Here is a 24,858-nt window from a genome sequence, read left to right on the forward strand (position 1 = left end):
TTTTTCAGCTTTTAAACTCAGCAATTAGGCAGAATCAATGAAAAGACAAATAGAGTTAGAATTGAAGACCTTTCTTAAAAACTGAGAAAGAGAGGAAACAAAATGGAGACAAGGAAATGCAGATGTTGATTTACAACATAAAGATGCAAAGTGCTGGAGTAACTCATCAGGTCAGTCAACATCTCTGAAGAATGTGGATAGGTCCCAACCAGAAACATCACCTATCCACATTCTCCAGAGGTGTTGTCTGACCCGCTGAGTTACTCCAGCACTTTGTGTCTTTTTTTTAAAAGAAAAAAAACAAATTTGTTTTATCATCTAGAAAGCACGAGACCAACACCGGGTGATACGAGTAGGAAGGAACTGCAGATGCTGGTTTAAATCAAAGATAGACAAAATGCTGGAGTAACTCAGCGGGACAGGCAGCATCTCTGGAGAGGAATGGGTGACGTTTCGGGTCGAACCGAAGAAGGGTCTCGACCCGAAACGTCACCCATTCCTTCTCTCCAGAGATGCTGCCTGTCCCGCTGAGTTACTCCAGCACTTTGTGTCTCACTGCTGTGGTGATAAATTGGTAATGAAACAAACTGATTTTTAGATTAACAAGGATAGTTGGAGAGGGGAAAAACACAAGCAAACAATAGATGTTTAAGGTTGCTCAATGCAGGTCAGAACTGCAGGAAATACCCAGCAGATTAGGCAGTGTCAAGACAAAGATTCAGTTAATATTGCAAATGGTTAACCAACAGCAAAACAAGCTTGCAACCACATGTCTAGTATCTGATTTTTTTCCTTTTGATTTTCAGCATTTATCTGTTCTGGCAATGTCACCTTCCATAGCAGTGCTAAGAACCAAATGTAAATGATGACTTCATCAGTAGTCTGAGAAGGGAATTGTGCATTTTCTTTGAGGTGCCATGCAATGTGCCAAATGTAAGCTATAGTTTTATATAAACATAGCACAAAAAGTAAGGACATTTGTGTTTGGTAGATTATTTCTTTGTTGTAACAATGCTTCTTGGCAATAAATCTTATACCGTTGGAAAGCCTGTTTATTTCCCTTTTAAATGGTGCCACATTTGTAAGGAACATGCATTTGTGGGATGAGCAGCAGAGCTGAGTATGTGGGTTGCGCCCATGAAAAATCTGCCAAATCTTCTCTGCCAATGCCAAACAGCTTATTCTGCCATTGACTCTTATTCGGTGTTGTTTGGTGGATTGGATGATTGAAGTCTGAAGAAACAAGACATATTGGCAATTTAACAATTTATTCATTTAATAAACAGGAGCCTCAGTAGCATGTGGAAGAACCATACACAGCCACAACAGCCTGGCACCTCCTCCTCATGCTGGTCACCAGCCTGGTCACACACTGTTGTGCGATGGCATCCCATTCTTCAACCAGCATTTGTCGCAAGTCAGCCAACGTGGTTGTGTTGGTCACTCTGGCACGAACAGCACGCCCAAGCTGATCCCACAAATGTTCAATGGGGTTGAGGTCAGGACTGCTGGCAGGCCATTCCATCCTCTCCACTCCCAAATTCTGGAGGTAGTCTCTGAGAAACCCTGCTCTGTGTGGGCGAGCATTGTCATCTTGGAGGATAGAGTTCGGTCCCAGACTGTGGAGATATGGGATTGCCACTGGTTGCAGAATCTCATCTCGATATCTCTCTGCATTGAGATTGTCTCCAGTGAGGGAGATGCCGCCCCACACCATCACACTGCCTCCACCAAAAGATGTTATTCTATCGGTGCAGCAATCAGCATAGCGTTCTCCGCGTCTTCTCCACACTTTGACCCTATGATCCAACTGCCGTAGGCAGAATCTGGACTCATCGCTGAACATAACGTTCCTCCACATGTTCAGGTTCCAGTGCACGTGTTGCCGACACCAGCGCAAACGGGCCTGACGGTGAAGGGCAGTCATGGCAGGCCTCCTGGCAGCCCTATGAGACCGGAGATCGGCTGCGTGCAGTCTGTTCCGAATTGTCTGGGCAGAGAGCCGTCGGCCATATCGTCCTGCAAACCTTGACTGCAAATCTGTAGAAGACAGCCTACGGTTCCTAAGTGCTGACAGGGTGAGGAAACGGTCTTCTTCGGGTGTCGTCTTCTTGGGACGCCCACTTCGCGGCCTGTCTCTGACATCCCCCGTTATATGGAACTTGGCCGTCACTTTGGAGATGGTACTAGGGCTCATTCCAAATAATGCCGCAACTTGGTTTTGCGGAACACCAGCTTGAAGTTGCCCTATCGCACGGGCCCGATCCAGATCAGTCAAACGTGGCATGCCGATTCTTGGAGCAGACACCTACTGACCACTGTAGCAGGGTCCATGCTCACAGATGCTGCCAATCAGGTGCCAATCAGGCACCTGATTGTCAGCACCTGGGGGTACCAGAAGCTCAAAACAAGAGTCAATAGCAACAGCAGAATAAGCTGTTTGGCATTGGCAGAGAAGATTTGGCAAATTTTTCATGGGCACAACCCATATACTCAGCTCTGCTGCTCATCCCACACATGCATGTTCCTTACAAATGTGGCACCATTTAAAAGGGAAATAAACAGGCTTTCCAACGGTATAAGATTTATTGCCAAGAAGCATTGTTACAACAAAGAAATAATCTACCAAACACAAATTTCCTTACTTTTTGTGCTATGTTTATATACTAGACCAAGTGGTCCCGTTGGGCCCAAACCTCTCCTGCATTGGTGCAGCACCCTCTCCTACCCCCCTCCCCCTCCCTCCCCTCCTCCATCCCCCTCAACCCCCCTTATCCACCTTCCTCCCCCCTCCCTAGGAGATAGATTTAAACTTTAAAATGTGAATAACTTTAAAAATATAACACCGATTTCAATAAAACGACTTGCTTCACCATTAAAGTGATGACGGTGAGTAAGATGGGCCTAAAATTGTCAAGCTATCGTGTACCGTTTAAACAAATAAACAAACAAACGAGAGTTTTAGTATATATATATATATATAGTTTTAAAACACACCAGAAAATTAATTAGTGCTGAAACTTTTGCATTTCGACAACATAAACTTTATTTTTGCCTGGATATAAGTTAATCAAAAATACTACAATTAGCCAGGGATCCAAAATATTCACCATGATTGATGAAGCAATTTTATTTGCAAAAATTGGTCTCAATTGATTCAGTTAATGCATCATTTTGGTTTTAAATTGATGTTATTATCTGCTGAAAACAATCCTGCTTAAAAACCCCGAGAGTTTTGCATATTTTTGTTTCCTTGTTGTGACATGATATTAATGAAAAATGTGCATCAAAAATAAAATTTTGGTAAATTAAATTAAAACAATTTTATGAAGTAAAATAATTATCGGCTATTGCTTTATTATTGTCATTTTTCCTATTCCTGCCATTAAAATTTTAATTTCTTAAATTATTACAATCTTTCAATTATTTAATCTTTGACCCCTGCCGATTTTATTTCTATTAGAATATTCTATTTCTCTGTGTTGTTCTGTTGCAAAACTTTGCATGGTCCCCCATGGTGCAGTTGGCCCGTAAAAGCAACAGAGATGAAGACAGATGCAATAGACAATAGGTGCAGGAGGAGGCCATTCGGCCCTTCGAGCCAGCACCGCCATTCAATGTGATCATGGCTGATCATTCTCAATCAGTACCCCGTTCCTGCCTTCTCCCCATACCCCCTGACTCCGCTATCCTTAAGAGCTCTATTTAGCTCTCTCTTGAATGCATTCAGAGAATTGGCCTCTACTGCCTTCTGAGGCAGAGAATTCCACAGATTCACAACTCTCTGACTGAAAAAGTTTTTCCTCATCTCCGTTCTAAATGGCCTACCCCTTATTCTTAAACTGTGGCCCCTTGTTCTGGACTCCCCCAACATTGGGAACATGTTTCCTGCCTCTAACATGTCCAACCCCTTAATAATCTTATACGTTTCGATAAGATCTCTCATCCTTCTAAATTCCAGTGTATACAAGCCTAGTCGCTACAGTCTTTCAACATATGACAGTCCCGCCATTCCGGGAATTAACCTAGTAAACCTACACTGCAAGCCCTCAAAATGCAATTTGACAGGTGCAATTTTTTTGTCTTTCCTGCCCTAAGACTTGAAATATTACTAGCAGTTGTACAAACTAATTTTTTTCTCAACATATTACACGGAACAGTGCAGTACAAGAGACCCTTCAGCAAGCAATGTGTGTGCCGAACATGGTTTCAACTTAAATTATTCTCCTCTGCCAACATTTGATCCATGTCCCTCCATTCCTTGTACATCCACATGCCCAGCTAAAAGTCTCTTAAATGCAACTATCATATCTGCCTCCATCATCAGCACTGACAGCGTGTTCCAGCCATCCATCACCCTGTGTGAACAAAACCTACCTGCGCATCTCCTTTAAACTTTACCACTCTAATCCTGAAACTATGCCCTCTTGTCTTTGACATTTCCACCCTGGGAAAAAGGATTCTACCCTATCCATAATTCTCATAATTCTATACACTTCTATCAACTTTCTCCTGAACCCCCAAAGATCCAGAGAAAATAATCCAAGCCCTTTCATTCTCTTAATTAAAAAACATTTAATCTAGGTGGCATTCTGGTATACTTCTTCTGTATCAACCCCAGCCTCCACATTCTTTCAGCGCAACCAGAACCACACGCAATATTCCAAATGTGGCTAGAAATGAGCCTTCTTTCTGTGTCATAAATTTTCCACGACTCTAAAAACCCACAAGGATGAAAAACAATAACGATCTAACTCAAGTAGTTTTAAAGTCCAATTCATATTGTTGCTTAAGTCACAACAAATACTTTTGAGTAAATTATCACCTATCCATTTAAACAGCTCTTACTTGTTCAGTATGTATTATACAAAGTGCAGGCAAGGCAGTCAGCCACAAATCCTTGAGTGAAGAATATTTATGAGACAAGATAGTTTAAAACTAGGAGTCAGTTGGATCCATGTGAAAGACTACAAAGTTTGTGTTTATGTATTCATGACATGAAAAAGCTATCAGCTCCAGATGTGACTGCCACCATCCTTTGGCTGATTTCACCGTGCAAGAGCCTTTCCTTCTCTCCCAAAGGTCCTTTGCAGATAAATAATCTGCTGTATTCTCTCGGCTCATAAATGAAAAATGTTGCAAGATACTGGAGATTTGCTAGCTCCTATCAATCAACCTCCATCCCATAAAGCTATCTTGAGGGAGGGGAGGAAAAAAATCTTTACAAGTTATACCCTAGAAAATCAATTAACCAAAGCAAGTTTTTGATGCAAATATTAAACTTTGGTTTAAATGTAACTTCATGATATGTACAGCAAACACACTCATAGAGCAGAGAAATTTTCATGTAACATTCAATCATTGTTTTGCTGTATAACTAAACCATGCATGTGCAATTCAATACTCATTGTTGGCTGTGCAGAGGAAACTCCATCTAAAAACACATCTTTACTATAAGATTAGATCTGCAGGACTCATGCTCCATCATAAGAGTGCCCATTTGAAGTTTTTTAAGTAAGTGTCTTGTCCACTGTTTTAAGTTAACTTGGATGAACCAAGGAAGACCACAGTGCTCACAAGATGGAAACAAAAGAGACCCTGTTGCAACCTAGCCTTGTAAAAGTCATCCAGTGCTAAATCTGGATTTTGTTTGATGCTTAACTGCAATACGACTTCACAGATGAGTAGGGAGGAACTGCATATGCTGGTTTAAACCGAAGCTCCACACAAAAAGCTGGAGTGACTACCGATTTGACTTGCAGATTAACCTTTTGGGAATCCCGCACCAGCACTCCCAAGTCGCTTTGCATCTCCGATTTCTGGATTCTCTCCCCATTTAGAAAATAGACTGCGCCTTTATTCCTAGTACCAAAATGCACGATTCCACACTTTGCTGCAATATTCCATCTGTCACTTCTCTGCCCACTCTACCAACCTGTCCAAGTCCTTCTGCAGAGTCCCTGCTTTCAACACCTGCCCTTCCACCTATTTTCATCAGCAAAATTGGCCACAAAGCCTTCAATCCCCTCATCCAAATCATTAATATACAACGTGAAGAGTAGCAGCCGCAGCACTGGCCTCTGCAGAACTCCACTAGTCACTGGCAGTCAAACAGAAAAAGCCCCTTTATTGCCACTCTTTGCCTTCTGCCATCCAGCGAACCTGCTATCCATGCTAGTATCTGTCCTTTGATACCATGGGTTCTCACCTTCCTCAGCAGCCTCACGTGTGGCACCTTATCAAAGGCTTTCTGAAAATCTAGGTAAACAACGTCCACTGACTCTCCTTTGTCTGTCCTACTATTTCAAAGAATTTTAGCAGATTAGTCAGGCAAGATCTCCCCTTCACAAAACCATGCTGATTTTGGACTATTTTATCTTCAACTTCTAAGTACTCCATAACATCCTTTATAAGGAACTCCTTTATGATGGTATTATCTTACCAACCAGACTAACCGGCCCGTAGTTCCCATCATTCTGCTTTGCTCCTTTGTACAGTGGGGTAATATTGGCAATTTTCCCCATTGTCTGGAACCACTCTAGTGATTCTTGAAATACACTATTAATGCCTCCACAATCTCTAAAGCCACGTCTTGCAAAACCCGAGGATGCAGTCCATCTGGTCCAGGTAACTTATCCACCTTCAACCCTTTCAGCTTCCAAGCACCTTCTCCTTAATAATAGCCACTCCACTAACATCCGCCGCCTGACTCTTTTGAATTTCAGGCACATTGCTGGTGTCTTCCACTGTGAAGACTGATGCAAAAAAGTTATTCAACTCCTCTGCCATTTCTTTATTCTCCATTACCACTACCCCTGCATCATTTTCCAACAGTCCAACGTCCACTCTTGCCTCTTTCTTACTCTTTATATAACTGAAGAGATGCTTGCTATCCTCTTTTATATTATTAGCTAGCTTACCTTCGTATTTCATCTTTTCTCCCTGTATTACCTTTTTAGTTACCTTCTATTGTTCTTTAAAAGCTTCCCAATCCTCTGGGTTCCCACTAATCTTTGCAATGTTACATGCCTTCTCTTTTAGTTTTATATTGTCCTTGATTTCCCTTGTCGCCATGGTCATCTCATTCTCCTTCTAGAATCTTTCTTCCTCTTTGGAATGAAAAGATCCTGCATCTTCCGAATTATTCCCAGAAATTCTTGCAATTGCTGTCTCTTTCCAGTCAACTTTGGCCAGCTCCTCCCTCATGCCTCTCTAGTCCCCTTTGCTCAGCTGCAATACAGACACATCCGATTTCACTTTCTCCCTCTCAAATTTCAGGTTAAATCTTATCATATTGTGGTCGCTACCTCCTAGTGGTTCCTTTACCTTGAGTTCCCTTATCAAATCCTCTTCATTACACATTCATGAGTCTTTAATTTTGGTATGTTCACTATTCATGTTTCAAACTTTTCTGGGTGGGGAGGAGAGGGACAGCATGCATATCTGTTATGTCCCTGCTGCTTCCAAATTCCTATGGTCAGTGTTCTGAACTGAAATTCCAAAACATTTTTTTTCAGATTTAGCATGCACATTGTGGCACATACTGACAATTGGGAAAGAAAATATTTAAAATGGGAATATCAAGCCCAAATCTTTGCAAAAATAGACAAGGAGAATTATATATCCAGATCTGCAGCAAATTACAAATATAATTACAAAATTAATATATCCACACAGTATTTGGTCACCTGAAAATAGTCTGTACCTGCAACCTGGCCACTTCCAACTCATAAAATGTTTCTCAAATCATGCATTACTGATCTGCTTTTCTAATAGCTATCTCGAAGCTCATCCAAAATATTCTTCCCATATGGTCAGGTTAAAAAAATAAATTACTAGTTCTCCTATAAATCTAAGTGACATTTTGCACACCCAACACACAGGAGAATTAAAACCAATAAGCCATCTGGATCACTGGCATTTAACCTCCAACAGAAAATAAAGGTTGATTTTGGTCTGGGAATAAATAAGGGAGCATAAAAGGTGTGGAGAAAGACCAGGTAACAACAGTCTTCAGAGATATAGATTACTTACAACATGGGCCTCAAAGTTTTGGAAAAGTACCACCAATACTGCCCCCCTGCAAAATCCTCTGACTGATTTATGAATCAATGTCAGATCATTTTTCAGGCTAACATTGCGACTCTATTAAACACAGTTGACTCCGATTGCTCGACCATATGATTTACGTGCCTGGTGTCAGATCTCTGAACCGGTACTCTACTTTGAGCTCCATCACAGTAGATTATTAGGTTCAACAATTCACGAATATTCTCAAAGTCCTCATGAGAAAATCTCACTAACTCATGGGAATGTCTGTCCCACAAATGCTTAGAATGGAAACGAAGCATCCAGAATAAGAAATACCTCAAATTCCAACACTGGGTGTGTGCAGAAGTCTCAGGTAAATAATGGAATGAACACACCACTTCCCATATTTCATACTTGCCTGTTCTGTAGATACTTCCTCGACCACCTGTGGCAAAGTTTGCTGATCAATCAATTAGCCTCATCAATCACTTTATATTTCAGAACAATATTGGGAGCAAATCATCTTTGAATGTGAGGGACTTCTTAAGAAGACTACCATTAACTTAGTCATGTCTCGTTACTACTACATTTTATAATACAAAAATCAGTCGTAGTAGCAAAAGTGCACTACAACATAATAAATATACGATAAAGCTTTCATCGCTTCGGGATGTTGTTGCTTGTATGCTTTAGAAAATGTATACTTGTTTATTTAAACAGGTATATGATCAAGAAAGGTTTAGAGGGATATAGGTCAAATGCAGGCAAATTAGATTAGCCGAACTGCTCAAGTGGTTGACATAGACAAGTTGAACGAGAAGGAATATTTCCATGCTGTATGACTGAATCCACGAGTGGATAGTTCTAGTGAATTCCTCATGTTTTTCCTGACTCTTGCAAACAAGTGAAAAATGTATTCATCATTTTTCATGAAACACGAAATGAATCAGGGGGTATGGGAAGAAGGCAGGAACGAGGTACTGATTGAGAATGATCAGCCATGATCACTTTGAATAGTGGTGCGGCTCGAAGGGCCGAATGGCCTACTCCTGCACCTATTGAAGGGTTATTTTCTTTTCAAAAGTAGCAGTGGTCACAAATATGAATTGTGACCAACTATAAAACAAGATTGCTATTTTAGTCATACAGCATAAAATAAGCAATCTTGTCATGAATACCACATTGTTTCCTTAGATTAAAAAAATAACCAGAAAAGGGAATCAGACCTTGTGACAGCGTAGGTTTCATATAATTTTCTCATTTTTTAATGTATTAAAACAATAATGTTCCAATATTCTCATTCACCAATGTCCGTAAGTAAGCTTCATTTAAAGTTACCAAGCAATTAGAAGCTACATCAGTCTTTGAAATGGTGAATAAAAGTTTAAAATAAAGCACAATGAGCTACAATGGAACTTCCATTACCATCATAATGGAGGCATTCCCCCCTGCTGGTTGGTAATGAAATTGTTGGACAATCAAGAAGGTACGTATTTTGCTATTGCATCGTAGAGCAGGCACAGCAATTCAAATAAATTGCAATCTAACATGTTTCTTTTTTGGGGGGGGTGTGGGGGCAAAATCTAATTATGAAGATGATGTTGCACTATGCAATAATTTAAAGGAAGAATGTAACTGCACCACGGTTAGAGTCATTTGCACATGTTAAATGCACTATGGCCAAAAAATTAAAAAACATTCTTACAATCTTCCCGAGGGGGCATTTTCTTTATGATAACCATTTTTTGGAAATATAATTTTAATGTATTTTTAGATGAAAGAAAACGATATTTATGCATACAAAAAACAAATTTGTTTCATACTGTCAACTTTGCACAAGACATTTTAACCATTGATTATACATTTTCAACTCCCAGATGGAAGGTAGTTGGAAATGAAGATCAGCTCTTTGATTATTTAGCGAGTTCCTGTTTGTTTTACTGTTCTCGGAAACCATCATAATAGTACAGTAACATGCAGTTCAATACATTTTCATTCTCCCAAAGGGGTTCCACAAAGTTTCAAATTTGCCTTTATGCTACTAGCACACTAATCTCCAAGTGTGAAATCTGATCATATGCGCCTGGCCGGTCATTTCACAACCCACCAATTACAGCAATGAAAAAAAAAGCCCCCTACAGATTTTTGGAGACCATACATAAAACGATACATCTTATTTGGAACAAAAGCAATAATTTTTATCTCTCGCAGGCTAATCGTCATACTACAAAGTGCACCACCTAGAGGAAGAGCAAGGAAATAGACTTGGTACATCTACAGCATTAGTTTTAATCATTCAATCAGCAGTTCTGACAACTTCAGATACTAGTTCTCCCATGACAACTACTAATCTTAGTCCCAATCAGCCAGGAATTTAATAATTCACCAGAATCCCAAATATTTTGTGCGTTGAGTGCTTACATTCCATTTGGTACACCAATTTCTGGATCAGGTTTGAAACTTTCAATAAAAAAACTATTAGGTCATGGTTTCCTCAGTGCTCACTTGAAAAGATTTTCTAATCCATACTTTAGAATAATGCAGCAATAAAAAAGCATCATTCACTTTGCACCAAAGTAACAGGGTATTCCGGCTTTTAAGAACATTTCATCGAACAAATACTGGTGCCAGCCAGTTAATTGCAGGTCTGTGGCGGCTCCTGAGGGTCGGGCCATACCACTCACGACCCCTCGGCACGGGAATGGGTCGAGCCAAGGAGGCGGACTTCGGCCGGGAGTATAAAGGTCAAGGACCGCATGACTCTCATTGCCTTTTGGAGTTCCAGAGATACAGTAAACACACTTTCGTTAACCTTGACTACTTGTCGTTATTTCGGCCTACATGGCCCACTACATTGGTGACCCCGAACGGTCCATTATAGAAAAATGGACAAGACATGGAGCTCAGCCTTCGCCTCGCTGTCCGAGGGCGCTACACCGGCTATCGAGGCAATTTCTGTAGCCCTCCCTACCTTTTGGACCCACCGACCCCACGTCTGGTTCCAGCAAGCTGAGGTATATTTCCAGCTTAAGTCCATCCGGTCGGATGATACACGGTTTTTCTACCTGGTTGGAGCCCTGGACCAGGACACGGTCCAGCGGGTAACCGAGTTCCTCGCCGACCTACCGACCCAAGGTAAATACGATGCGCTAAAAGATCTATTGCTGGAAACTTACCGGCTCCCGAGGATGGAGCGGGCCAAAAGAATCCTCCACATGCCTCCCCTGGGCGACCGGCGCCCATCCGCACTGCTTGGTGACATGCTCGCGTTGCTGGACGGTCACAAACCTTGCCTCCTTTTTGACTATGTATTTCTCCACTTACTGCCGTCCGACATTCGCATGCAGCTCAGTGAAGGGCCTTTTGATGATCTCCAGGCCCTCGGCAGGCGTGCAGACGCCCTTTGGGCGGCGCGCAGTGATGACGTCATGACGCTGCGCGTCACTCCGGCAGCGCCCGAAATAGCCTGGTCGGGAGGGGCGTTTGTGGAAGCAGACAAACCTGCGCCCCGGAGGCCTGCACGGGCTCCCCCGGCGGCAGCCGCAGGTACTGCACCTGCTTTTCAACGACAGCAGGCTTCAGACAACACCTTGGTTAAGAACTGGTGTTATTACCACCAGCGCTGGGGTGCTGCAGCCCGACGATGCCGCCTGCCATGCGCGTATCCGGGAAACGCTGTGGCCGGCTGCCAGTAGACCCCGCGGCGGCCGGCCAGATTCACCGCCTTTTTGCTTGGGATCGGGTTTCGGGTAATCGTTTTCTTGTGGATACCGGGGCAGAGTTGAGCGTGCTGCCTCCTTCGATGCAGGACATTCATTCTGGGAAGCGCGGTTCCGCCCTCACCGCTGCGAATGGAACCAGCATTCGCACCTATGGTGTGCGCACGGTGAAGATCACCTTCGGCTCTTGCCACTTTACTTGGCAGTTCACCGTGGCCGACGTCTCCCAACCGTTGCTCGGGGCGGACTTTTTGCGGGCGCATTCCCTCCTGGTGGATGTCAGGAGGCAGCAATTGGTCCACAGTGCAACAATGCAGCCCATTACATTAGGGTTGGTCTGTCCTGTTGCTCGACCGCTGTCATCGGTCGAATCCACCTATGCTCGAATCCTGGCGGAATTCCCGGACATCACGGCGCCACAATTTCGTACGTCAAACCCCAAGCATGGGGTGGTGCATTTCATCGTCACGACCGGCCCACCCCTCCACGCACGAGCGCGCCGACTTCCGCCGGATAAATTGCGTCTGGCGCGGCAGGAATTCCGCGACATGGAATCCTTGGGGATCGTTCGACCATCGAACAGTCCATGGGCGTCCCCACTTCGCATGGTCCCCAAGGCAAGCGGTGGCTGGCGGCCTTGCGGGGATTATCGGCGACTGAACGCCGCTGCCGCGGCGGACCGATACCCCGTACCCCACATTCAGGATTTCAACGCCCACCTCGCCGGGGCTACTATATTCTCCAAAGTGGATCTGGTGCGGGGTTACAACCAGATCCCCGTCAATCCGGACGACGTACCAAAGACGGCGATCATCACACCGTTTGGCCTGTATGAGTTCGTGCGCATGCCATTCGGCCTCAAAAACCCGGCGCAGGCATTTCAGCGCCTGATGGATGGCGTGTGTCGTGGGCTGGACTTCATATTTGTGTACCTCGATGACATATTGATAGCCAGCCGCTCGCGGAAAGAGCACTGTGCCCACCTTCGACAGCTGTTTCAAAGGCTGAGTGAGCACGGCTTGGCCATCAACATTGCCAAGTGCCAGCTCGGCGTGGAGACCATCGATTTCCTCGGCCACCGCCTGGCTTCGCAGGGTGCGGTTCCTCTGCCGGACAAAGTTGAGGCCATCCGCCGGTTTCCCCGTCCCTTCTCGTTACGTGGCCTGCAGGAATTCGTGGGCATGGTGGCTTTTTACCACCGTTTTTTGCCATCTGCGGCCCACATCATGGAGCCGCTGTATCATCTTCTGGCAGGCGGACGTAAGGACATTGCGTGGACCGATGAGGCGGCGACGGCTTTCGATGGCGCAAAGGAGGCCCTGGCTCGGGCTGTGCTGCTCGTCCACCCACGGGAAAATGCCCCGACGGCCCTTACAGTGGACGCATCAGAGGTAGCTATCGGCGCCGTGCTGGAACAACTGACAGACAGGGGTTGGTGTCCCCTGGCCTTTTTCAGCCGACACCTTACCAGCGCCCAGAAGAAGTATAGTGCGTTCGACCGCGAGCTCCTGGCCCTGTACCAGGCGGTACGTCACTTCCGCTACTTTCTGGAGGGACGTCCGTTCACAGCATTCACGGACCACAAGCCACTAACTTTCGCCTTCACGAAGGTTGCAGACCCGTGGTCCGCCCGACAACAGCGTCAGTTGGCGTACATTTCAGAGTACACAACCTCCATCCGTTTCGTGGAGGGGAAAGAAAACCGGGTGGCCGACGCGTTGTCGCGCCCCGCCGTCGAGGTGGTTTTGGATGTGGCGCCTGGCATTGACTATTCAGCCCTGGCGGTGGCTCAACTGGTGGACGACGAGATACCCGCCTACTGGACTGCCATCTCCGGCCTCCGCCTTGAGGATGTCCCTCTCGGCCCCAATGGAGCGACAATTTTGTGCGACGTGTCATTGGGCCAACCACGCCCCATCGTGCCTGCTGCCTGGCGCAGGCGGATTTTCGATGTAATCCACGGGTTGGCTCACCCATCCATCCGGACGAGTCGCACTGGTAGCCACACGGTTCATGTGGCACGGTCTCCGCAAGCAGGTTGGCAATTGGGCCCGCACCTGCGTCGCGTGCCAGACGGCGAAGATCCAGCGCCACGTCCGGGCGCCTCTCCAGCAAATCGGTCTGCCAAACCGCCGATTTGACCATCTGCACGTGGACATTGTGGGTCCCCTCCCGACTTCGAGGGGCATTACTCACCTCCTCACGGTGGTTGACAGGTTCACCCGGTGGCCAGAGGCCATACCATTGACCGACACGTCCACGACCACGTGTGCTCGAGCGTTGGCTGCAGATTGGATCGCACGCTTTGGGGTGCCGGTGGACCTTACATCAGACCGGGGACCACAGTTCACCTCTGAGTTGTGGTCAGCCATGGCTGAGCTGTTAGGGGTTCGGCTTCACCACACCACGGCCTACCATCCGCAGGCTAACGGCCTGGTGGAGAGGTTCCACCGGCAGCTCAAGGCTGCGTTGAAGGCACGACTCTCCGGCCCCGATTGGATGGACGCACTGCCGTGGGTCTTATTAGGCATCCGGACGGCACCCAAGGAGGACCTCGCAACGTCATCAGCCGAGCTCGTCTACAGGTCGCCGCTCACCGTGCCCGGGGAGTTCGTGCCCTCGTCGCCGGGGCAGGAGGAACCGTCCTTGTCCACCCTACAGCGCCTTCGTGAGCGAGTGGGAAAACTGGCACCCGTCCCTACGTCTCACCATGGGACGTTCCACCCGCACGTCCCATTGGCCCTTCGGGATTGTGCCTACGTTTTTCTCCGCCGCGACGCCCATCGAGCACAGTTTCAGAGACCTTATGAGGGCCCTTTCAAGGTGCTGAAGCACGGTGAGACAACTTTTGTGTTGGACATGGGGGGCCGACCGGAGGCCGTGTCAATTAATCGCCTCAAGCCAGCGCACTTGGACATTGACCAGCCGGTGCGGGTTGCACAGCCTCGGCCGCGCGGGCGCCCCCCTTTACAAGTGCCTCCAACACCGCACCCGCCGATCCCCTCATCTCGACCGGTATTTGTACCCCCTTCTCCGCCCCCGTTTGTCCCTCCAGCAGTGCCCCCGCCAGCCCCCCCGGTTGTCCCTCCAGCTGAGCCCCCGCCAGACCCCCCGTCGGACGGGTACCGTACACGGTTCGGTCGACTAGTGCGACCACCGGTGCGTTTCGTGCCTCTGGTTCTGGGGGGGGGGGTCCTGTGGCGGCTCCCGAGGGTCGGGCCATACCACTCACGACCCCTAGGCACGGGAATGGGTCGAGCCAAGGAGGCGGACTTCGGCCGGGAGTATAAAGGTCAAGGACCGCATGACTCTCATTGCCTTTTGGAGTTCCAGAGATACAGTAAACACACTTTCGTTAACCTTGACTACTTGTCGTTATTTCGGCCTACTTGGCCCACTACAGGTCCATTTATTTACTCAGAGGAAGCTGACCTACGCCCATGCCCAATAATTTCCCACAGCACTTCAGATTTCTGAGTATCCACTTTGGTGCTCAACTATCCCATGTCCAACTTATTTTATTTTAAACCGTTTAGACAAGTGGCCTGACTAGACCATTGATTTCTTTTTAAATTATGTAATTTTTGGGTTCAATTACAATACCATTAGAATATGTTCAAAATCAAAACGAAAAAAGTAATTCCTCTTATGCGTAACATTTAAATATAACATCATGCTGGGCCAGAAACTGAAATTGTTGGGCATCCAAAACTGACTCCCATTTACTTAATTTACTTTTGCATCAATCGCCACAATAATTATTGTCTAGAAAATGGCTTAAAGTGGAAATGAGGCAACATTTCATCTGGGATGTACGAGAACAAAGCAGCCTATGAGGTATCACCTTAAACAATAACATAAATATGTGGAAATAATTGCAGGCAGATTTGGAGGTGAAGTAAAGATGACAAATGAAAGTAGAAAAAAACTGAGAAGGAAAGATAAAAAAAGTTAGAGAATAAAATGACATTTTAAAACACTAAACCTTAAGGATTAAGATGTGAGTGTTGTAATAGGTGCCCCTGGGTTGGTTCATTTAATAGCATCATCAGAAATATATATAATACAAAAAGTTGATTTTCTGTGGTGTGCTTTATCAGCAAATGCAGTACTTTCCTGAGGTTGATGGTGAGGCAGATTTTAGTGATTAGATTTTCAGATGCAATTTCAAATCTGCTTCGTGTGAATTGCTATGCCATAGGTAATGGTACCATTAGCCTTGTTATTTGGTCAGCATAATTCTGCCCCTTTTTTGGGTACGTAATAAACTGAAGAATTGTTATCTGGGATTAACATTACAATTACAAGAAAACATTAGAAATATAGAAACATAGAAAAATAGGCACAGAAGGCCATTCGGCACTTCGAGCCAGCACTGCCATTCAATATGATCATGACTAATCATCTAAATTCAGTACCCCATTCCTGCTTTTCCCCCATATCCCTTGATTCCGTTAGCCCTAAGAGCTAGATCTAACTATATCTAACTATCAGAAAACAGCCACATTTTTTAAAAGTTCAATTATTTTGAACTGGAAAGTTCCTTAAATATTTTGATTATGAAAGAAACAACAGGAATTTGTTTGTAAATTTAAGAAACATGTTTGTATCTGATATCTAAATTACTTTTATATTTATAAAGCAATTTTTTGTGTCTTATCTCTCCATTCTACTGTTGAAATGTATGTTTTTTGCTTGGTGGAAGTGCAAAAGAAATATTTCTAGTCATTATATTAATTTCCATATTGATTTTCAGAAGTAAATTAAAGGCATGTGTAGAAGGGTTAGATTACTAAATTGAACATGGTTTTAGCTGATCAATTCAATTTCTACACATTTTTAATTGTGCACTTAATGAATAATATTTTTTTGATCGGTTCATTTACAAATGTTACCTTATATTTATTCAATATCTTGGCCTTGCTTTCCCCTGTGCATTCCCAAATGCTCTATTTTCACTGATATCAAAACATTAGTATCAAAGCCAATCGATGTAGACCAATTTTTTAATCAAAAGAGACTCCAAGCAAGTCTCGGACTATCTTTTTGAACTATGTAAAGACAATACTTATTCATAACATATGTATGGAGAGCATTCTCAGTATAAATGCAAGCTATTTTTATGCATTACACTGGGACAAATTAAGGCACATGAAGAACTTGTGATTTAAACAGCCAGACTAATGAGAAGAAAAATGTCTTCACTCTTTTATATACAATAACAGTGTGTATCTTAGTGACACAAACCTCAAAAGGCATTTTGATCTATTTTAAGCCGTGCAAAAATCCTTTGAGAAAATTACCATTTTTGTTCTAAACACGCAAACTGAATTATAATGTGACGTGCTCTTTTCCGACACAGCTTGGATTTTTTTTTAACCAGAGTAGATCCACACAGTTCAGTTCCAGCCTATTTCTACTCCAACATAAGGTTTTTTTCAGATTATGATATTCAAGCATAGTTGGTAAACTAGGGTTTCCTTCATGTTTTACTCTGATTATAATATATTTAGTCAAAACAAATACATTGCTTTTGCTTAAATATAATATACTATAAAATTGCCAATTCATATTTATTTAGTTATGCAAAATGACTTAAAATCAAAGCTACACATACACTTCTCTTAAAATTTGGGTGGACTATTTGTAAATAAACTTCCAAACAAAGTGAAAAAATAGACAGTCTGTCATGGCAGCAAAAGTAGTCATTGTTATTCACTACAAAAGTGGGTTTCTGGCAGTCAGGTAGTGCCTATTTCACTTAATTAGTATTTTTCTTTACCCCCCCCAAAAAAAAAGATAAATTAGACAATAGACAATAGACAATAGGTGCAGGAGTAGGCCATTCAGCCCTTCGAGCCAGCACCGCCATTCAATGCGATCATGGCTGATCACTCTCAATCAGTACCCCGTTCCTGCCTTCTCCCCATACCCCCTCACTCCGCTATCCTTAAGCGCTCTATCCAGCTCTCTCTTGAAAGCATCCAATGAACTGGCCTCCACTGCCTTCTGAGGCAGAGAATTCCACACCTTCACCACCCTCTGACTGAAAAAGTTCTTCCTCATCTCCGTTCTAAATGGCCTACCCCTTATTCTCAAACTGTGGCCCCTTGTTCTGGACTCCCCCAACATTGGGAACATGTTATCTGCCTCTAATGTGTCCAATCCCCTAATTATCTTATATGTTTCAATAAGATTCCCCCCTCATCCTTCTAAATTCCAGTGTATACAAGCCCAATCGCTCCAGCCTTTCAACATACGACAGTCCCGCCATTCCGGGAATTAACCTAGTGAACCTACGCTGCACGCCCTCCATAGCAAGAATATCCTTCCTCAAATTTGGAGACCAAAACTGCACACAGTACTCCAGGTGCGGTCACACCAGGGCCCGGTACAACTGTAGAAGGACCTCTTTGCTCCTATACTCAACTCCTCTTGTTACGAAGGCCAACATTCCATTGGCTTTCTTCACTGCCTGCTGTACCTGCATGCTTCCTTTCATTGACTGATGCACTAGGACACCCAGATCTCGTTGAACTCCCCCTCCTCCTAACTTGACACCATTCAGATAATAATCTGCCTTTCTATTCTTACTTCCAAAGTGAATAACCTCACACTTATCTACATTAAACTGCATCTGCCATGTATCCGCCCACTCACACAACCTGTCCAAGTCACCCTGCAGCCTTATTGCATCTTCCTCACAATTCACACTACCCCCCAACTTAGTATCATCTGCAAATTTGCTAATGGTACTTTTAATCCCTTCGTCTAAGTCATTAATGTATATCGTAAATAGCTGGGGTCCCAGCACCGAACCTTGCGGTACCCCACTGGTCACTGCCTGCCATTCCGAAAGGGACCCATTTATCCCCACTCTTTGCTTTCTGTCTGTCAACCAATTTTCTATCCATGTCAGTACCCTACCCCCAATACCATGTGCCCTAATTTTGCCCACTAATCTCCTATGTGGGACCTTGTCGAAGGCTTTCTGAAAGTCGAGGTACACCACATCCACTGACTCTCCCTTGTCAATTTTCCTAGTTACATCCTCAAAAAATTCCAGTAGATTTGTCAAGCATGATTTCCCCTTCGTAAATCCATGCTGACTCGGAATGATCCCGTTACTGCTATCCAAATGCTCAGCAATTTCGTCTTTTATAATTGACTCCAGCATCTTCCCCACCACTGATGTCAGACTAACTGGTCTATAATTACCCGTTTTCTCTCTCCCTCCTTTCTTAAAAAGTGGGATAACATTTGCTATCCTCCAATCCACAGGAACTGATCCTGAATCTATAGAACATTGAAAAATGATCTCCAATGCTTCCACTATTTCTAGAGCCACCTCCTTAAGTACTCTGGGATGCAGACCATCAGGCCCTGGGGATTTATCAGCCTTCAGTCCCATCAGTCTACCCAAAACCATTTCCTGCCTAATGTGGATTTCCTTCAGTTCCTCCATCACCCTAGGTTCTCCGGCCCCTAGAACATTCGGGAGATTGTGTGTATCTTCCTCAGTGAAGACAGATCCAAAGTAACTGTTTAACTCGTCTGCCATTTCTTTGTTCCCCATAATAAATTCCCCTGCTTCTGTCTTCAAGGGACCCACATTTGCCTTGACTGTTTTTTTCCTCTTCACGTACCTAAAAAAACTTTTGCTATCCTCCTTTATATTATTGGCTAGTTTACCCTCGTACCTCATCTTTTCTCCCCGTATTGCCTTTTTAGTTACATCTAGGGACAACAAGAACTGATTGATTACAAGTCAGTAAAATTATTTCAAATTGGAATAAAATACTGAACTATCCTCACTAGTTAGAAGACATATTTTCAGACACCACTGAGAAAAGTTACTTGATCAATCACAGAAAAATAAATGAACAGTTCAGGCCGAGCATACATTTTCAGATTGCCATCTATCTATCTATTATTATATACCATATGTAAATATATGTATTTCTGTGATTTTGCCAAAACGGTAAACCATACTGCCACAATTTTTGCGCCACGTTAATCACCATTCTCGCGGCGACTATTTGACAACTTTTATTTAAATTGGTCATATTTTTTAAGTTAGAGCCATTTTAAAGTTAAAAAATCTCATTTCTAAACACCTTTTTCCAAGGGCTGCTGTGCGTATGACGTCACCATAGCGCAAGCACGGACTCTCTTTTCACTCGCTCAAACAAGATGGACGCCGTTAGTGGAGCCACCCGCCCGCAATCAGGGACTCCCCTCTCCTCTCGCTTCTCCCTCCCCTCTCCCCCACAACCGCCGCGAGTAATCCCAGCTCGGCTAGGCCACAGCCGCCGCCACGCTGCCCATCTCCAGTCGTCCACCGCTCCGGGAGAGTAAGAGTGGGGGGGACGGGGAGGGTGGGAGGAGAGAGTGGGGGTGGGAGGGAGAGTGGGACAGCGGGGGTGGGGGGAAGACAGAGTGGGGGAAAGGGGGGTGGTGGGGAAAGGGGAGGTGGGGGAGTGAGAATGGCGGTGGGGAGGAGAGAATGGGGAGGGTGTGGGGAAGTGAGAGTGGGGAAAAGGGGGTCGTGGGGAAAGGGGAGGTGGGGGAGAGCTACAGTGGGGGTGGGGAGAGTGGCCTCCTCAGTCACACCCTCTCCCATTCCCTGCCCCCCACCCCCCCCTCTACGAGGATTGGGCCCAACTTTGTCTAGTACTTAGTTAAAACTCAGCAACATGAATGTTTTAATGTTCAGAATTCTGGGACAAGTAATGTTGCTGGTTGGGGAGGTGGTGACGTTGCACTGCTTGGTAGCTTAAAAATCACACACAGTGCAATAGATCCAAACGATTTATGATTGAAAACAAAATGGGGATCAACATGGATAATGTGCGAGAGAATAACAATTTGGTATCAAGTTTAGCATAGACATTGTGGGCCGAAGGTTCTGTTCTTGTGCTGTACTGTTCAGTGTTCTGACTCTCATAGTTTAAGCCACCTACTTGAATATCCGACAATCCTTCCAAATTGATAATGCAAGATTGTTTTGCATAGGTACTTTTATTTGGCTATTTTTTCCCTGATTATTCTTCTGAGACAGTCCCTCGTGGTCAAGGATAACTTGCTTCCATTCTGATTTTGTTGGGCCAGAGGTGGTTAAGGAGGTATACATGGAAACTTCCACATATGGTGCAGGAGGAGATTGACAGAGCAGCCCAGTTTCTGAGTATGTCCACTCCTTCCACAGGGTTTCTGTTGCTCCTCACTCATGGTCTTGAGGTCCTTAATACTATTTCCGATGCTCCTTCCCCACACTGAACGAGCACAAGCCAGAGATTCCCAGGAGTCAGTAGAGATGTTGCATATTTTCAAGATGCTTGAAGCATATCTTTTACAGATATAAAATGCAGCAGGACAGACAGCATCTCAGGTCAAAACCCTTCTTCAGACCCAACTCAATGTCTCGACCCGAAACGACACCCATTCCTTCTCTCCAGAGATGTTGCCTGTCCCGCTGAGTTACTCCAGCATTTTGTGTCTATCTTCGGTGTAAACCAGCAACTGCTGTCCGTTCCTACTCATTGAATCTTTTCAATTGGTTGTCCTTGGTTGGCCTGGTAATCTCCTCCCATGACAGAGCTCAGAATTAGAGTCTGTTTCAGGAGTCTGGTTGTGACTATAGTCTGAACAAACACATTATTTCCTGAACGTGAGTTGCAGCGAGGCAGCAAGTTATTAAATTTTAAAAACAGAAAATTATCATCCAAATCAGAAACATCCAAATCTCAACATGTGCAGTTATCACTGTGATTTTAGTTTTAAATATGATCAGATTGCCGTTCCTCCATTAAAATAAAACGACTGTGACAAAATGCCTTTACCCATCCTATTTAAAAATGTCATCCTTTTTAAACAGAAGCATAAGCAGATGTCACCGAATTCAGTTACATCCAGCTTGCTTCCGACATGCAAAAGCAGCCTTCCTGACACAATGTCCCCTTCATTGAGCGCTTCTGATTATTTCAAACGCCCGAGGAAGGAGAACTTCAAAGCAATTCCTCTGTGTCTGTATTATGTCTCCTAGCAGAAGTGTTGACCACACTTTTTATATACGCCCACTTTCATGAACCGTGCCAAGTGAATCCCAACAAACAAGATTACTAGCGAGTTAGTAAATTCACGCTGTGAAAGATAATGCAGCCCACAAATGACATCTTTTGTCCCATAATTTGGTCTCTCGTGGGTCTGAAACATTGAAGGAAAGAAAAGAACAAATGAAACCTGAAATGGCCGGCAAAGTTTTTCTTCCATTTGAAATCATCGCAACCGATTGTTTGAGATGCAACTATTTGTATCGTAGGTTTATTCCAGCATCTAAATCTTAATATTTACAAATTAGGAGATCTTTGAGATGGGCATCTTAGTCAGTTCCGATATAAAAAATAGCCGTTCCGGAACGTTAAGACGTCGCTGCGTTATGGTAGCGATAAAAACAAACTTTATTTACGTGCAATATTGCTTCCCTATTGACTGAAACAATCTTAGCGTTTGGATTAAAGCAAACTAATGTGAATGTCTGAAATGTCAATTGTAAAAGACTAAGTAACCAAAAATTACTCGGCAGATCCCGCGGCGTCACCCACTTGTTTGGGGACTCCGTTGCAATTTGATGTGGGATCCGTGCAGTAGTTTAGGGGATGCCGAGTATTTTGTTTGCAGATGCCAAGAAAATGCGGAAGGCCATCAGATAAAAATGGAAAACTCGGTGAAGGAAAGCCTTCGGGGCTGATTTATGCTTAACATCGTACGGTAAAGGGAACGTGCTTCTCAGAGCTCTCAGTACGACTCCAGCGGCTGTATGATGTGGGCGCTGTTGTATTCCTCGGAACATCAATCTTCCATTGAGGATGGAGACGACTCTCTGATCTCCTCCTACGATATATTCAATACCCTTTTGCTAATCGCAATTATTCCTGACAAGCCAAGTCAGTGTGTTAGGTTGCAAATGCAGTTCAGAGAATACATTTTCCTCCTGGACTCAACCTCTCTGGGACCACGTTTCCTCCACGGTTTCAGCTTTCCCTGCACAGAAACTTTATTTTGACAGCGTTGTGGACTGCGGCACGAAGAGTACAGCTGAATTCAATTCCCTGCCAATCCCATCGCTTAGAAAAGAATACTGTACTAATGAATCAAGATCACCAATAGAATCTACGTATCTTTATTAAAGGACAAAGGCATGTTTATTTATCGCACACAAAGACTTTTCTGACAGCATTATTAACTGTTCATTCCTAAAATATACAGACGATAATTTGAGAAATAAAATTAAAAGAGCTCTCGGAAACAAATGCATCACTCTCAATTGTGCAGTGAGTCCATTTGCATTTTCAAACGGTCGCCTTTTCGCTCTGTGACTGTCATATAATAAGGTCTTAAGTGAACAAACAATCCACTGCCAAACAATCGACCCCACCATACTTTGCTACAAACACGCGGCTCAAGTTATGCCAAGGTTCATCAGTATCAATCAATCACAACTCACAGCACTGTCAAATCAAACCCACATCAGACCTTGTTCCACTAATGCGCCTGGTTGCCGGCCTTCTTAATGTAATTACAGTACAATACGGCACGTCTGCCCAAGGGTTCAACCAGATTCCCCTGGCTCCTAAGTCAAGCCTCAATCATTGCACAACCCAAGGCTGGATATATGCTTTCCATTTCTATTTTGCAATAGGTGTTTCATAAAAATCAAGTCGTTTTTTTCATCATTGCAGATTGCATGGAAATTCCAAACGTCGTCTGGTTTTGCTAAGATAACTGACAGTGTGTGTATATGTATATAAATATAAATATATAAAACCATTAGACTTCTCAGAAATTTTAGGACTGTGGGAATCTGACCGTGCAGTCAAGGTCAGCCAAGAGTGAATGGGCAATCAATGAAAAGACTTATTTTGTTCCCAAACCGGCTTGGATAGCTGAAACCCCCCACTGCCGGCTGTTGATCTTTCAGCCTTTTGGAGACCCGGGCGAATAAATGCATCAGAGCATTGACATCGTTATGAAGGAGGATCGCAAGTATTTCCACTTTACCCCTGCCCTGAATTCCGCTTACGCTGGCACTGCACCAAAAGGAGGGTTTAACCGCTTTGCAATAGTGAAATCTGCAGCATACATGCATGCATTGAAACACAAAATAAATCTCAGCATCTGAATTTATCTTTGCAATATCTCGGGCTTTTGGAACCAGGCGGAACCAGCAATCCAGCCGTGTGCCAAATCAGCACCCTTCCGCTCCAGACACAAATGCTTTGCTTCAAGATTTTTTTTCTAAACGCGAAACATTCTTAATTTACAAAACACTACATACGGCTGAAATACAAACAAGTCATTAGTTTGCAAACTTACTGGGTAGAGAATCGGCGAATAAAAACCTGCAGACTGTGTAGCAGAAGAAAAGCACAAAGCCCCGTTCCAGTAGCCCCTGCATGACAAATGCACATCCAAACACAACTTGTTGAATAGTTTTACTGTCGGGGGGGAAAAAGGGAAAGGGAAGGGGGTGGGGTGGGGTGGGAGGGAGGAAAGTCCACGGTTTCACAGGAGGGCCTGGACAGGGTACTTCAGCTGTGGGCTGGCGAGGTTTTTCACTTCTCCGAAAAGTGTTCGAACAGTACAAGGTGAGGAGAGCTGAGGACGTGTAGGAACCATTTAATCCCGAAGCGTGTTAGCGCAGCTCTGCCCCCGGGGCGAGAGTGGAGTCAGTCCATCAGCAGTGGAGCGGTGAGCACAAGCAGCAGCAGCAGCTGGTGGAGAAGGAGAAAGGGAAGGGGAATCGCGGCGAAGCTGGAGGCTTTCCATTCTCCGGGAACAGGAAGTACCATGTGCGCCTCGGGCCACTTCAAAAGGCGGCGTGAACCTCCTCCCCTACCCCCCTCTTCTTCCCTTTTCCTTCGTTTCCCCTCCCCTCGCCGGCTCCGCGTGCACGTGTGTGTATGTGTGAGCGCGCTCCAGCGCCTCCCTCCCACCAACCGTCTGCCCCGCGCGCGCCTCCAGCCCACCAACCGCCCCTCACTCGCGCGCTCCAGCGCCTGCCTCCCACCAACCGTCTCTTGCGCGCACGCAGCGGGCCGGCCGAGCT

At 44.7% G+C, this 24,858-nt stretch overlaps 1 protein-coding gene across 3 annotated transcripts in view; it reads right to left on the minus strand.

Annotated features, from left to right (window-relative positions):
* The window catches only part of LOC144601950 (receptor-type tyrosine-protein phosphatase gamma-like), a 494,425-nt gene extending 469,622 nt beyond the window's left edge, over nt 1-24,803 (minus strand). For 2 of the 3 annotated variants that reach the window (XM_078414576.1, XM_078414575.1), the window contains exon 1: nt 24,126-24,803. In XM_078414576.1, the coding sequence (XP_078270702.1) occupies nt 24,126-24,207 (82 nt within the window). In that variant the 5' untranslated portion in view covers nt 24,208-24,803. The remainder of the gene's footprint in view (nt 1-24,125) is intronic. The other variant, XM_078414577.1, reaches the window with a different exon arrangement.
* Nucleotides 24,804-24,858: the final 55 nt, after the last annotated feature.

The sequence above is a fragment of the Rhinoraja longicauda genome, chromosome 17 (assembly GCF_053455715.1).
Source record: "Rhinoraja longicauda isolate Sanriku21f chromosome 17, sRhiLon1.1, whole genome shotgun sequence".
NCBI classification, from domain to species: domain Eukaryota; kingdom Metazoa; phylum Chordata; class Chondrichthyes; order Rajiformes; family Arhynchobatidae; genus Rhinoraja; species Rhinoraja longicauda.